The 15,828-nt window shown below is 41.7% G+C and overlaps 1 protein-coding gene across 3 annotated transcripts in view; it reads left to right on the forward strand.

Annotated features, from left to right (window-relative positions):
* NUP214 (nucleoporin 214) overlaps positions 1-15,828 on the forward strand; it is a 90,813-nt gene that overhangs the window by 46,147 nt on the left and 28,838 nt on the right. For all 3 annotated transcript variants that reach the window (XM_032478679.1, XM_032478678.1, XM_014556926.2), the window contains exons 25-29: positions 4,644-4,719; positions 6,027-6,105; positions 8,809-8,899; positions 10,215-10,276; positions 12,646-14,478. In XM_032478679.1, coding sequence (XP_032334570.1) covers positions 4,644-4,719; positions 6,027-6,105; positions 8,809-8,899; positions 10,215-10,276; positions 12,646-14,478 — 2,141 coding nt within the window. The remainder of the gene's footprint in view (positions 1-4,643; positions 4,720-6,026; positions 6,106-8,808; positions 8,900-10,214; positions 10,277-12,645; positions 14,479-15,828) is intronic.

A 15,828-nucleotide genomic window follows, 5' to 3' on the forward strand; every position in this document is an offset into this window, starting at 1 on the left:
TTTGTCATTAAAAAATGACCCTCTTTCTCCCTCATAAGATTAATTGCTCTGAAATCTATCTCCTTTATTAATGTAGCTAGTCCAGCCTTTTCTGTTTAGTGCTAGTGTGGTATATCTTTTTTCCTTCCTTTTATTTTGGACTTATTTTGTGTCTTTATATCTTAGATGGGTTTCTTAGAGACAGCATATAGCTGGGTCTTTGCTTTTTTTTTTTCCAGTCTGGCAATCTGTGACTTAACTGAATTGCTTAGATCATCTACATGTACCGTGATTATTAACATGTTTGGTTTAATCTACCATATTGCTGTTTGTTTTCTATCTGTCCTAATTTGTTCTTTGTTCCATTTTTTCCCTTTTTTCTGCCTTTTTTTTTAAACACCTTTAATATGGTATGATTCCTGTACAATAAACTGCACATATTTCAGATGTACAATTTGATGAATTTTGATAGATACATACACCAATGAAACTACCACCACAATCCAGATAGCTAACATTTCCACCACTCCCCAGGAGGTGTTTCAGCCTTACTTTTGACTGAATTGTTTTGTTTGTTTGTTTGTTTGTTTTGTTCTGTTTTATCTTTTCTGACAGCTTATTAGCTATAGCTCTGTGTGTGTAAGCAGTTACATTAGGGTTTCTAGCACACATCTTTAACTTACCACAGTATTGTCAGGTGCCATACTACTAATAAATAGTATAAGAATCTTATGGTAGTCTTCTGTTTCTTCCCTCCCCCATCTTCATGCTGTTGTTGTATATTTTACTTCTACCTGTGTTATAAACCTCATGATATGTTGGGGGTAAACAGTTGATCTTTTAAACAGATTTAACTAAGAAGAAAAATATCTTCTGTTTTTCCCATGTAGTTATCACTTCCGATGCCCTTTATATCTTTTGTTAAATCCCAGGTTTCTGTCTGGTATGATTTTTCTTCTAGTTGAAAGGCTTCCTTTAACATTTCTTCAGGTATAGATCTGAATTCCTTTTTTTCAGCTTTTGTGTGTCTGCCAAAGTCTTTATTTCACCTTTGTTTCTGAAAGATGTTTTCACTAAGTAAGGAGTTCTAGGTTGACAGTTTTTTCTTTCACTGACTTAAAGATGTCACCCCACTTTAAAAATAATAACTGTAGCAGTTGCCGAATCTTTAAAAAAAAATTCCATCCCTTTGTTTTTCTTATTACAAATGTTTGTTGTAGACAGTATAAAAAATTCAAATAGTTAAAAAGAACAAAATTTAAATTACCTTTATTCCCACTGCAAATATTCAATCACTGTTTGCATATTTGTTCATCTTTGTTTCATGAAAATTTAGTTTTCTAAAGTAAAATTTGAATATATGCTGCTTTGTAACCTCCTTTTTCAACCTAATCGTGAAACTTAGTTGTTAATATTTTCCATGTCATTATATATCCTTCTTAACAGATCCCTATTTTCATATTTAATAGAACTCTTTTTAAAGCTCTAGTGCCGTTCCAACTTACATTGTTGAAGTTACTTGACCTCTAGACATTGACACAGAAACTACAGTTTGATTTAGCAGACTTTTAGATGATATTTTGGAAAGGGCTTGAGTCTTCAAAGACGTCAAACTTACCAATGGAGGACAACAGTTGGGGGTTACAATCTCCATTGACAGACATAAGAAATCGCAAAAAGTGAACTGATAGCTTTTTTTTCTCTAATGACTGGCATTTGATAGATGCAGTTCTTGTGTTGTTACCAACAATACTAAAATAAATCATTTGACACTTAGATCATTTTGCATGCTTGCAGCCATATCTGTTGGATAAATTCTCAAATGCAGGCCTGCTGAGGCAAAGGAGGTATCCATATATGTAATCATGTATGTACATACATATAATTTTTGTAATTTCGTCAGATTTCTCCCAGTAGCGCTTATACCGATTTCTCCTTCCCACAAGCAATGTATGACAGTCTGGCTCCCCATATCTTTGCCAAGATTATCAAACTTCAGGATTACTGCCAATCTGTTAGGTAAAAAAATGAACTGATAGCTTTTGTTTTCAATACCTTCTATTTTCTTTTCCCTCCTGATTTTTTTTTTGTTTCTTCAGTTGCTCTTGATAAGTAGTCCTCCCTCCTTACTTGCCTCACCTTTAAATGATATAGGTCATTAGATAGTTAACTTCAGTAGCTTCCCAGTTTAGATTCCCTGTGTCACGTGGATTTATAAAAAGATGTACGTGATAATGATTAAGACTTACCAAAGTAAAACATAACCAGGTCTCTTATTTTTAAGCCCATTGAAGTGTTGGAATAGGTAAAAAGGATGAGTAGTTGGCCCCTTTCACAACAGCAGTATGAGTATTTACCTTGTCACAGTTCATTACGGTTGAAGGGACCACTAAGAAAGGGCTTCAGCAACATTTAAATGCCTGTCAGTCTTCACAGCTCAGTTTTGTCATCACGAGTAGAGCACACATCCTAGAATGCGTGCCCGTCAGCCTGCCTGCTTCGGCAGGCGATGCTGGTAGGTTGTGGCAGAAAACAGAAATGGGCTCTTCTGTGTTCAGGACAGTGTCTGAAAGAGGCTTGTTGTGACATTTTCCCATGTTTATCATGTTTGATATTTTCACCTCCAGTTGTGTATTAATTTTTATCACAGTGGTCTGGGTAATGGAGAGTCAGAGAACTTAACTTCTGTTGGAATTGTTTTTCTCCAAGAACCTAATTTTACTACTCTTAGTGACCTGCGTGGCTCTGTTACTCCTTTCTTAAGCAGTGCACTGATGTTGCCAGTGATGCACATGTCATTTGTAGACTCATGTGGTGAATATATGTCTCTTTGGAGCTCTGCTACAGTGCCATTTTCTTCTTGTGGTCCTCTGATTTCTGTTTTCAGTTGTGAAATAGAACATGTCAGGTGAATTTCTGATGAGCTCTTCCAGGTCTGTACTGTTAAGAAGTACGATACTGTCATCCAAAATGTGATAATTCCAAGTTTGGTATTCCGTCTTCTCTTGAACATTTCTAGCTGTTGATTTCCACTGTTGTTTCAGTTCATGATCGTGGACAAGTCTTTGAACACGTGTATTTGATAGTACACTGTTCCTTTTTGTTTGTTCTCTCGGATCACAGTAGATCCAATTTAGTCAGTTGGTTTGTTAGCTGATCGCACTGAACAGCATTTCTCTGCAGGGTTGTCACATGGCCCCGTGTGTAAGTTACTGTGAGTCCTAATTTTGCATGTTTAGGGATTTGGGATACTCAAGAGATTTCTAGCGTTATCACAAGTAAATAGAACAATGATTATACTCAGTCTGCTTCATACATGATTTAATTTAGTATCATGTCATCACTAAACATGAGGTGGAAAAAAATGTTCTAAAATTGGATTCATTGCTGCTTTTATTTTCATTTGTAGCTTCTTTCTTGCTTATCTTTGAGAAAGCGTGGAAGATTTTCATCTCCCTTGTGATTCTCATAAGCTCAAACCATTTTTCCACCTAAGTCTGCTGTGTCTGCCCAGGGATTTCTCAGTCCCAGCAGTCTCACTCATGCGTTCCTTTTCTCGTTGGAGATTCAGCAGATGAGGGGGAGCACTGTGCCTGCGTACCTGCTTGGTAGAATATCTCAGGGGAACAGGGATGTTTCTTCAGAGAGACGCACACTTATAGCTGCTTCAGTAGAAAAATAAAGAGGGTTTTGTTTTGTTGAAAATAACTCCATTTTTCCTTCTCTCAACCTAATAAAGTTTGTTCGGAAAGGTTCCTGTGTTTTTCCAGCAGAGTATCCTGAGGTGCTTGTAAGATTGTTAAATTGTTTGATAATGTTTTTTCTATGAGGCATGGGCTTATTTTCGTCTTTCCTCTTCCAAGTGAATTTTTGGATGAAAAATTAATTCTCCCTAAATGGGAGTTCTGAAAAACAAAACCAGATCCTATGGTTCCTACTGCTATACATACCAGTCAGAGTAGCTCTGGATTGAGGACAGATACATTGATGGAAAAAATTGCTCCCAGGAGCCAAGAAGAGAGCTTTGCATTAAACAGGTGATTTTTCCCCCCACATATTAACACTATGCAGTTATTGAAGTAATAGTTCCCTGCATGGCATGTTCAAGGTTAACAAAAGATCATGAGAACTCTTTCTGCAGTACTGTTCATATTGCAGCAGAAGTGCAGGTTAGAAACAGAACCGTGGTACATTTGAATCTCTTACACGCTGACCTGGTGAGCTCTGGGCTCTTGGGGCTGGTGGCTGTGAGAAGCTGAGGTCTTGAGGTCTGCTCTGGGGGCCACATACGGATGCAGATGGTCTGCATCCCAGAGATCCTGCTCAACACTGTCCAGGCTCCGAAAAGAGAATCAGGAATTGCCCAGGTCTGGAAAGGTGGTGGGCTATCGCAGGGGACGTGGAGAAAGCTTACTCTCCAGATAAGAAAAAGATCTACTTCTGAATGTTGATAATTTTTTTCCTTAGGATTGCAGGAAGAAAATACAATTTTAAGGTCACTGCTTTTATGTTTATGCTAAAGAAAGTGTCAGATGACTTTGGTTAGGGTCTCAGACGTGTGTTCTACCCCCAAATTTTTTTTTTGGACAGAAGGTTGGCTCAAGGATGAAAGTGATTTTCACCTTGTCATGCCTTCTCTTGAGCGTATGCTTTGTGTTTTTCAGTTCTCCAGTGCCATACTCTACAGCCAAAACGCCTCACCCAGTGTTGACCCCCGTGGCTGCTAACCAGGCTAAGCAGGTAACTTGCTGGGTTTTTCTTTGCTAACATGACATACAGTGACTGTCCTTGTAGCTGAAGACAATCCTATATGAAGTCTTGTTGTTTAAGTGAACTGTGTATCTGACAAAGACCTGTGATCCTTTCCCCACAGTTTATGCCAGTCTTGTCATAGTAGGCCAGGCAGGCCCTGCTGCTGTCTTTGCAGGCCATTTGACATTCTGCATTCTGATACCTTGTATTTCTGTGGGGTATCTGGGTTGGAACTTACTTTCACTTAACATTGTCGTAGCTAACCCATACAACAACCATCTGCAGTAGACAAGATAGATATTCAGATATGTTCCACTAATGAGGAAGCCTAGGCTCAGGTGACTGAACACAAGCTTTCAGGGCTAGTAAGTGATGGCACCCAGGCCCAGGCCTTCTCACTCCCTCCTGTCCGCTGCTTTGTTCAGTGTGCCTTTCAGTGTCAGTGTTTGGGGACAGACTCTTGCTTTCTCTTGCATCCCTGTTTTTCAGACCTTGTATATTCAGTCATGTTTATTATGTCTACTTTGAGGCTTTTGCCTGAAAAACATTCTTTCTTACAAAAGTAGGTTATACTGTAAACAGTTGACCACCCGAGAAGAAAATAATAGGAGATGGCTGAAAGGTAGAGGAAGCTGTGTCTGAAATGTTCCCTGGGAAAACCTCGTTTCTCTGCTACTCTCATATCTACCTTTAGAGAAGTAGTTTCAGATTGTGCTTGAGATTGAATGTCAGAACTTGCTGGTCATGGGTTCTCAGACGTGGCTCTCTTCCTTAGTTTGCTGTGACTTAACATGGCATTTAAGCAGTTAAAATACGATGTTTCTTCTAGAGATTTCCACGTTGGCCTTGGAAAACATGTGGTGAGGCTTAAATCATAAACAAGAGTAAAGAATGTTGACTGGAGATGGATAAGTTGATAGTTTTGCTTTTTAACCTCATTATAAATTTATTGAGGGCCAGAACCTATTTCATTCATTCAGATTTCCCTCCATTTGTCTGTCAGATATTCCAGTGCCTTTAATGTGCCAAGCGTTGTGTTAGGCACTGAGAAAATAAGCACAGTAGGCAGGCACGACTCTGTTTTCTCGATGCCCGCAGACTATTCCCATCTCTCATACGGTGTTACACGCGGTGAGCATTTGAAAATACTGACTTAAATTAAAACTTTAAAAACAAAATTAAACTAAGTAAAAGTTTTTGTGCTTGCTTATTTTTAATTATGTTACCATTTTACACATTCCTTTCTTCCAAAGGCTGGCTAGTGGTTTCACATGAATGTTTTGCTCCTATTACAGGGATCGCTAATAAATTCCCTGAAGCCGCCTGGGCCCACACCAGCGTCCAGCCAGTTGTCATCTGGTGATAAAGTTTCAGGTCAGTTTCCACTTTTGTTTTACTGAAAATAAAGTGAAAGATAGGCTCCACAAGATTTTTTTTTCTTTTTTTCCACAAGAAAGTTTCTTGTTCTCGATCACAAAGGCAGCTGACATAGGAAATCAAGTAAAGATATATTTGAAAGGCCTCAGTTGATGTAACATCTCTAGGAAATTGGCCCTTCAGCAGCTGTGTGGACTTGCGAAATGTGAGAGCAGCAGGAGAAAACCTTCCTTTAAGTGTGTTTCCTAAAAAGGAGCAATAGTGTTGTCTTCACCTGCCTTGCTGGAAGGTCAAAGTTTAGAAAAGAGTGGATTGGAACATTGAACTCTGTTCCGTCTACTGAAAGGAAAGAAAAACTCTGTGGGTTTGCAGTGACAATTCAAAAGCCGGTAAAATGCAAAAGTAAAATGGATCTGTTACAATATAAGATTTCGGAGTAGATCTAATTCAGTATTAAGGGACTGTGGCTTCATATGCTTCTAATACTCCCTCAAGCTTAATTTCTCTTAACCAACAGTAGTTTTTACAGTCACCATAAAGTGCTCTGATCAGGCATCCACACTGCCCAGGCCAGCCTGACACAGAAGCATGCTTGTATGTGCAACCTAATTTAATGTGGGGTGCTCCTTGGCACCCCCTTTTGTTGGCTCTGTGTTAGAGCCCACTTCATCTGGCCCGTGTACTTTATGCTCCAGGGGTCTTGTGCCACCCAGTCCAGCATTCTCACCACACTCTGGGTTCCAGCTTTTGATTCATGCTCTCAAGTGGGTCTTCAAGCTAATAAATACTGTTAGAGACGCTGAACTTCGCACGTTAGCAACCTGCTTTCCATAATCTCCACGCAGTCATACAGTCATCCTAACTTTCTCTGTAATCAGAAGGCTTCTCATTGAATATTGGGTTTATCTTCAGTAAGTATTCCTTGCACTCAAAAGAAAACCAGTGTTGGGTAAGCCCAAGTTGTTTTCTAGAATTTGGATTAATGCAGAAGCACAGGTTTTATCATGTCAGCCTTAATGAGTAGGAGCCAAATTAGCATCTCTTGACTGGGCTCTAAAACTTTATGTTAGAAGGAAAAATTTAGCAGAGTTGTCAAAGACCTAAGATTCAAATTTAAAAATCTGTTTCCATTTCTAGCTAATATTTGAGGAAAATTTTAAGAAAAATTTTGTAAGATAATATATCCTAACTTCTTTCAAGGATTTTTTCTTTCTTTTTTTTTTTTTTGGAGAGCTTTCTGTCACTCCTGAAGTTAGTAATCAAGGCAATCTCAGGGGCTTTGCTTCATGAAAGTCTTCTGCACTTAGGAATTGCTGAGATCGATCACTCAGTGATGACTGTGAAGCATCCTCTGTCATTGCCAAGTGTTTACTTCTGTTTTCACCTGCCAGGTAATCAAAAGGGAAGGACTTTTTTTTAAGTAGGAAAATGTCCCTGAAAAATACTGTTTACGAGTTTGCAAAAATTTTATTAAAAATTTCTGAAACCTCTATAGAGTAATTCCCTTATTATTAATGATGATAATACCTCTTTGTTTTTCTGGTTATGAAACTATTACAGGTCCATAGAAAGTCTGTGGTGTAGAGCTTATATGTGCAGAAAATGAAAGCTGACCTATAAGTCCCACATTCCAGAGATCGCAGTCCTTAACTGATCTGATCTTATCTCTTGAGGTTTGATGTGTATCTATTGTTGTTTTTTAAATAAAAATAGCCATGTCCTGTATATATTGATTTGTAACCTCTTTCCCCACCCCCCTTACAATTAATATCCTGTTCATCTTTCCAGATCTGATACAACTCTACCTGACTCATTTTAATGGTGGCCTAGGACTTCACTGTGCAGTTGTACTCTTAAGTTTTACCAGTACTCTGCTAATAGATTAGATTGTTCTTAATTTTTCAAGATTGTAAGTAAGGCTGCATTGGACATCCTTGTACACATCACATTATAGTGGTTGTTAGAATAATTTTACAAATATTTGCCCCATAGTTACTTGAAGAGAAGGTGCCTTTTCTTACTATTTGGTTTAGTTTGTTTAGGCTTTTTAAATGTCATTCCCCAATTCCCGTCCCCTTTTAAAAGCAGAGCAACGGGAGAAAGATTATAGGTAATACTCCAAGCTGTTACAAGTAGTTACAGCGTATTGAGTGTGGGGAGGATGATGGGTTTCACTTTTAACTTTCTGCGCTTCTCTGTGTTACATCAATCATGTGTTACCTCTGTAATTAAAGAAGAAGAAAAACAACCATTATTTGTTAAATACAAAAATTCTGTGGAAAATACAGAAATATGGGAAAACAGAGCTGTGAAGTAACTACTCAGATATTTAGTTAATGTAACCTATTTCTCTTTGGATTTTTTCCCTTTTGGTACATATTACTTCTCAATAATTATAAAGCTACCTTTGAAGCCTCAAGTTTGAACTGTGCTCCAGTTATTTTGATCTCTTTCCTGCAAAGGGGAAAGTGTGGCATGTCTTGTTTTGGGATTAACAGGAACAGAGCCAGAGAGCAAGCTCGGAGACCTTGAGCACGACTTAGCTGACCTTCTCACTGGGCCACTGATGTCCTAGAAATCGCGTGACCCGGGCCACGCTCTCTGCAGCACTGCGTGTTAGGTGCCGCCGAGAATTACAAACTGCAGTGGTATTTCTGACTCTGTTTTTGTAATGTTCTTATTTTTTTCCCATCATTTCAGGACCAGGGGCAACCAAGATAGAAACAGCTGTGACTTCCACCCCGTCTGCTGTTGGGCAGTTTGGCAAGCCTTTCTCATTTTCTCCATCAGGGTCAGTAGTGAACTTAAATTTTGTGGCAGATCACTAGCAACCTTATAGATAGCTTCCCCAAATCTCACAGCCAGTAGGTATATTTATATGCTAATTGAATGTACTTGGAGTTTCTTATCATTACAGTAATGCATTTGGTGGTAGTGTCAGTAGCTTAATGTCCTAATGTAAATCTGTTTCCCCTTTTTGGTTCAAGTTTTACATGTGTTATTCCATGTCTGTTTAATTGTTTTGTGTTTTAGGATGAGCCTAATTGTCTTTGGGTGTAGTGGGTCTGTGGTTGGTCTAGTTTATCACACTGCAGTGTTTTCATTCTGGCACCATTTGAGGACTAGATGTAACATTTGGATTGGCTTTGCTGCACTGAGAGGTCAATATACTAAACTGAGACATGAAGACAGAAACCGCTTGAAAAGTTGGGTTTTATATAGACGTGAGGAAATCCATCTGTTTCCTTTTTACAAAGTAATGATGACCGTACGTAAAGCCGAGTCATCTTTTAACAATGAAAGGGTCTTCTAATCCTCTCCCCGAGGGGAGCTTTTACTGACCTTGGAGGGAGAGTGCCTTTTCTCTGGGTTAAAAGCACTTGTCTTGAAACCTGTGAAGGTTGCCAAAGCAACTTCCCTTCAGGGTGGAGTTAGACCCTGTGTGGCTGAGATAAAAACCTGTCCAAAGATTTTTTTTTTTTTTTTTTTTTTTTTACCATTGAAGGGTTGCACATCAGTTCCATTAGAAAAGCCTCTTAAGCTCTTTTAGTTTATGTTTTTATTCATATTAGCCACAATCTCTTTTCCCTAATGTCAGTTTGTTTCTTGTATGTCCTTCAGCCTAACACCTTGGGGAAAAAGGAGGGTGTTAGGATAGAGTTTGAAGGGTAAATTTATTACATTTTATTGTACATCATTATGTTTTATACTTCCCAAAGGTAGTTTGAAAGAATTTTAAAGACTAGGTCAGGCATCTGCCTGCCATTCCCACATGCACGTTCCTGGTACATTTCTGCTCCTTTGCCTTCCTTGGAGTAGGTTCTCCCCCCCCCCACCCCCAGCCTCTACCGGGGAAAGCCCAGCCATTCCTTCTCCCCTGCAGCTCCTTTGTTACCTCACCCACAAATTGCCTCTCCCTGCTTCGAGATCTTGGGAGGGCTCTACTGCTTCGAAGATGATGTACTTTTACTTCGTTGACATTTACCATCTAGACTGTAAGTCCCTGGAGAGCAGAATGTGTGAATGAATTCTAAGATGTACTATTGAAAGGGCAATGCTGTGCCTTAGGTTTGTTCCTTTTTAACTGCTCTTCTTCCACTCCCTAGGACTGGCTTTAATTTTGGGATAATCACACCAACACCGTCTTCTAATTTCACTGCCACACAAGGTACAGTCTCTGCATTGCGTAGCGTTACTTTTGTGTCTCCCCCTAAACAAGCGCAGGGGTTTTCATGCAGATATGTTGGCATTTTACTTGCTGCTGAGTCTTGCTTAAAGCATCTGCAGGAAACTTGGTGTTGATGTTATGCGTTAGAAGTAGGCTGGATTTAAGCACTGCTGGGAAGGCCTTCTTCTATCTACATAGTTAAGAACAAGGAAAGGATTCACTTCTAGAAAAGCAAGGCTGTGTGTTAAATGTGAAAGATTTATACGTGAATTAAAATTTCTTTCTCCATCTGTTTTGTATGTCATTTAGAATTTTATCAGTTTATAAGGTGAGGTAGACGTAGTACTATAGAAGTAAAAGATTGAAGCCATCTGTTTCTATGATAACCTATCAGAAAACACACTGGCCTCACGCATGTTATTATGGACCTATCAGCCAGCATGTTTTTAATGTTTAAAAGAATTTGAGGACCTATAAGGAAACCAGGTGTATTTTTTAAGTGCCTTTCAGTTCTCAGTTTAAGTAATTAAGTTTATTTTTCTTTAAAAAAGATTGTTGCATTTTATTATAAAAATGGTATGTTCTAGAATCACACATTGTACCCTTAACCATTGTAATTATGTAGTATTTCCTTCTGGGGTTTTTGCTTCCACTTTATTTCATTTAACACAATCTCTTGTAAATTTTCCAGCATTATTGAAATTCTTGTATAAATGTCATGTTTAAGGCTACATAATTTCCGTCTTGTGGGTTTGCCACAATTTATTTAACCATCCACTTAATGGACATTAAGGCTATTTCCAGGTTTTCCCTGTAATGAGTAACGCAATGATCATCTTTCAGTAGGTTGAGTAGATTCAGCAGATTTTTTTGAGTGCTTTCTGTGTGCCAACCCAAGTGGTGAAAGTTTTTTAGTAAAAAGAGGACCTCCTGAAATCTCCTAGAGGGGGACCAAGGAGCTGAATGCATAACAGACCTCCTCCACCTGATCTGTGTGTAGCGCATTAAAGGGTTGTTGATTTCATCCCTTTCTGGAACAGTGATTCCTTTTTTTTTTTTTTTTTTTTAAACATGGCATTCTTTTTTGGGGGTGGGTAGGGAGTAATTAGTTTTATTTATTGATTTACTTACTTATTTTTTAATGGAGGTACTGGGGATTGGAACCAGGACCTCTGCATCTAAGCACGCACTCTACCTCTAAGCTATACCCTCCTCCCTGGAACAGTGATTCTTAAACTGTTTTGCCCACTTAGATGTGGCAGAGTAGCCTTGAGACACCCCCCCATTCTTACTTTCTAGAGGAAAAACAACTCAATGATATAAAAAGATTGGAGAAGAACAAAATAATTGTCAAAAATCATAAGTAAATTAGTAATAAAACACAGCAGTAATTCCATAAACATTTTCATTAGTTCAAGGATAGACAACAATCCAAATCCACGAAACAACTTAGTACAACACCAGTGATACCAAGAGGGGCTCCTGGCAATTATCTGCAGGTAGCAGGAGCTTTGCAGTTTTCCCGGGAGCTCATGATAGCCAGACATCTTAAAGCGGTATGGAGGTGTGAACATCACGAGCACTTGCCGCAGACCAATTTCAGCTTACAAATACCAAGTTTTAGTTACTCGTACTTACCGCTTTTCTGACCAGGCCTTGTGAGTGCTTTACCTATATTTCACTTAATCTTTGTGGCAACTGTGTGAGGTATGTGTTGTTAGTATGTCTGTCTTCCAAATGGAGAAATTGAAGCCCAGGGAGGTCATTTAACTTTTCCAGAGATGCACAGCCAGCAAGAGGCAGAACCTCCAGCCTCAGAACCTGCCCATGTCCTTGACCAGTAGGTCGCACTGCTGCTGTGAGAATGCTTACTAGGAGAGCACTAGGAAGTAGCGCTTAATTGTATGTAAAAATGATTTCTTGTGGGTTGACATGTTATTTGTCCATAAAACCAAAGGAAGAACTTCCATTTGGGATCAGTTCCCGGTCTATCAAGAGGCCCATAGGCTAGCACTGTGCTAAGAATATTATTGAGGAAAGGCACACATGGGGAAAAATGGGAAGATGCCTTTTGATTTCTTTTTCAGGGGGTACTATGTTAATTTCACCTACTCCAGATATAGGTGTATTTGTTAAGATTTAACGGTCATAAAAAGAATGTTTGTTCATGTCACCTCAGTGAGATGACTCAGAGCTAACGTTCCTGTGGAGAAGTGTTCATTCTGACCTCTCCAAGGAAAACTGCTGTCAGAACAAACGATCCCTGGCTGTATCAGGGAGGAGGGAGACTGGCTTAGAAAGTCAGTGAAAATGTGATAGGTCAGATTTTGTGAAATCCAACCTATTTCCTGACTTCTTTTTCTTGCTAGGGGCAACACCCCCCAGTAAAGAGTCAAACCAACTCGACACATTCCCTTTTGGCGGGGGAGGCAAATCTTTTTATGAGACCATTGCTGAAAGCTCAGCCCCCTCGGGAATGACGGCGTCCAGCACCCCTGGAACTGCTGTTGCCTCCCCAGGAGAGTCCGCTCCCTCCAGCAGCAGACCTGTGCCACCTTCTGGAACTGCTCTTGCCACCCCCTCTAGCAAGCCGGAAGCTCCGCCGTCCAAGTTGGGAGAGCTTCTGTTTCCAAGTTCTCTGGCTGGAGAGACTCTAGGAAGTTTTTCAGGACTGCGGGTTGGCCAAGCAGATGATTCTACAAAGCCAGCCAGTAAGGCTTCGTCCACGAGCCTAACTAGTGCCAGTGCACAGCCAACCAAGGCTTCGGCCGTCCCCTCCGGGTTTAGTTTTACTGGCCCCACAGTGTTAGGGAAGCACGCGGAGCCCCCCGTCACCTCCTCCGTGCCCAGCACAGTGGCACCAGCAGCAGCCAGCACCAGCACCAGCACCAGCAGTTCCTCGACTGGCGTCTTTGGCAGTCTGCCACTCACCAGTACGGGATCCTCTGGGGTAATCAATTTTGGTGGCTTATCTCTAAGTGGTAGTAAGACCAGTTTTTCATTTGGAGGCCAGCAGATGAGTAGCATGGCGCCCTCATCTGCCCCACCCTCAGCTGCCACTGCCGCTCCCTTGCCTGCATCATTCCCCACGTCATTTGGTAGCCTCCTGAGCTCAGCATCTGCTCCCACCCTGCCTGGGTCCTCTAGTAAAGGCGCAGAAGAAGCCACATCATCGGCAGTGCCCGAAAAGCCAGGCAGTAGTGAGACCCCAGCGTCAGCAGCCTCCTCCCTTCTAGGGCAGCAGCAGTCAGCACAGCTTCCCCAGGCTGCTCCTCAAACTTCTGACTCTGTTAAAAAAGAACCCGCTCTTGCCCAGCCTGCAGTCAACAGCCCTGGCACTGTAGCGTCTACTACCAGTGTCGCAGCGCCTTCTGCAGAGGCCGCTCCGGCCACCTCCGGGGTCCTGGACGTCAAGACGGAACCGCCATCTCCGGCTTCCACCCATCCTGTGCCCGGGCAGACTGCCGTCACCACACCTGCGGTCCCAAGTGCAGTCCCCGTGGCCCCAGAAACATCAAGACCCCCCACAACCTCCAATGTCGTTTCCAGTGTTGCTCCCAGCCCAGCTACCGAGATAGCGGTGTTTGGGACTGTCACTTCCGGCTCATCTGTCTTTCCCCAGCCACCGGCTGCCAGTTCTAGCTCAGCTTTCAGCCAGCTCACCAGCAACACGGCCACCGCCCCCTCCGCGACCCCCATGTTCGGGCAGGCAGCAGCCAGCACCGCACCGAGCCTGTTTGGGCAGCAGACAGGCAGCACGGCCAGCACGGCGGCTGCCGCGCCGCAGGTCAGCAGCACAGGTTTCGGCGGTCCAGCCTTTGGCACCACTGCCACAGGGGTCTTTGGACAGACGGCGTTTGGGCAGGCCCCGGCCTTCGGGCAGTCGACCAGCAGCCCGGCGAGCAGCTTCTCCTTCAGTCAGCCCGGGTTCAGCTCCGTGCCTGCCTTTGGTCAGCCCGCGTCCTCCACCTCCACGTCTACCAGTGGCAATGTCTTTGGTGCCTCTTCCAGCACCGGTAGCTCCAGCTCCTTCTCATTTGGACAGTCTTCTGCCAGCACAGGAGGTGGGCTGTTTGGCCAGAGCAACCCGCCTGCCTTTGGTCAGAGTCCTGGTTTTGGGCAAGGAGGCTCAGTGTTTGGTGGCACCTCAGCCACCACTACGACAGCAGCATCCTCTGGGTTTAGCTTTTGTCAAGCTTCAGGTAAGCATGTATGGGAGGTTTTTACTTTCTTTCCCTCTGTATTACTTGAAACATTTGCAGCAACTCTGCATTACTTTTGTAAGTGAAAGAATGAAAAGGAAAACCTAAGAGATTCTGAAGTCAAGGGAGCTCTGTGCCCTGGCGGCTGGGTCGTTTCTGTGGTCTGATCTCTGTTGCTCCAGCTCTGCTTTTCAGCAAGGTCTGCACTGTCCCAGCCACCAGTGCCAGTTCTGTGGTGGGGAAAAGGCAGGTCTGAGGAAGTGGCAAGTGACAAATGATTCATAAGAATGAAATTTTAAATTTGAAAGGTGCTTTAGAGGTCATTATGTCCAAAACTTTCGGACCTCGAGGTGACTGATGTAATATTTAGCACCAGTAACGGAGCCAGAACTAGACCCCGGAGCTCCTCATCCTAGCTCACTGCCTTGCCAGTGTTTTGTATTTCCTCTGACACCGTCTTGCTTCCTAGAAGTGCAGAGACTGACATTTGAAAAGTTGCGGGGGAGGGTATGGCTCAAATGGTAGAGCACATGCTTAGCATGCACAAGGTCCTGGGTTCAGTCCCCAGTACCTCCTCTAAAAGTAAATAAGTAAACTTAATTGCCTCCCCCCTCAAGAAAATATTAAAAATAAATTTAAAAAAGAAAAGTTTGTATTTTTTTCTATTCTCAGTGTAATTTTTTAATAAAGCTTTAAATTTTACTAAGTTTTGAAAGTAAAAGGTAATCCTCACTACTGCATATCCAATCTTAGCAGCTACATTTACTTCTAAAAGCAATAGACAGGACAATTGGAAAATCTTTCCTAAGTTTTGCTTTCCGAAGGCATTTCATCAGCAATCAGGTTCAGGGGGTGGGGTGGGTGGAATCAAGGATCAATGATGTCTTGGTGGACAGGATTGCAAGTAACTGCTAATTCATTCCTTTGGTGATAATTTATTTGAAGGTGGTTCATAATTTATTAGAAAGGAAGTCTTTTCCTTTCTTCCTTCAGCAGTGTTTGTGAAGCTCCTACTAAGTTCAGCTGTAAGAACACAGTGGTGAAAGACAGTTTTGAAATCCACCTGATGCCCTGTGAAGGGGCTGGTTGGCCTCTTTGAGTGATGGGAAATGGAATAAGTTGGTTAGAGTGGGCAGGGAAAAGGCCTTGTGGTCTTAAAAGAGAGTAGCCTATTTAACACTATCTCTAGTGCATTCTTTGTTCCACAGTCAAAAACTTGAGAATCCCTCATGCACAAGTATAATCAAGCTCTTTTAGTACAACTGAGAGCTTCTGAAGAACTCTTCTTTCTGCAGTAAGGTGCACACTAGGGGGATAGGTGCCTGAGCAGTCTCCTGCGGCCCTGGCTGC

This window comes from Camelus ferus, chromosome 4 (assembly GCF_009834535.1).
Source record: "Camelus ferus isolate YT-003-E chromosome 4, BCGSAC_Cfer_1.0, whole genome shotgun sequence".
NCBI lineage: Eukaryota > Metazoa > Chordata > Mammalia > Artiodactyla > Camelidae > Camelus > Camelus ferus.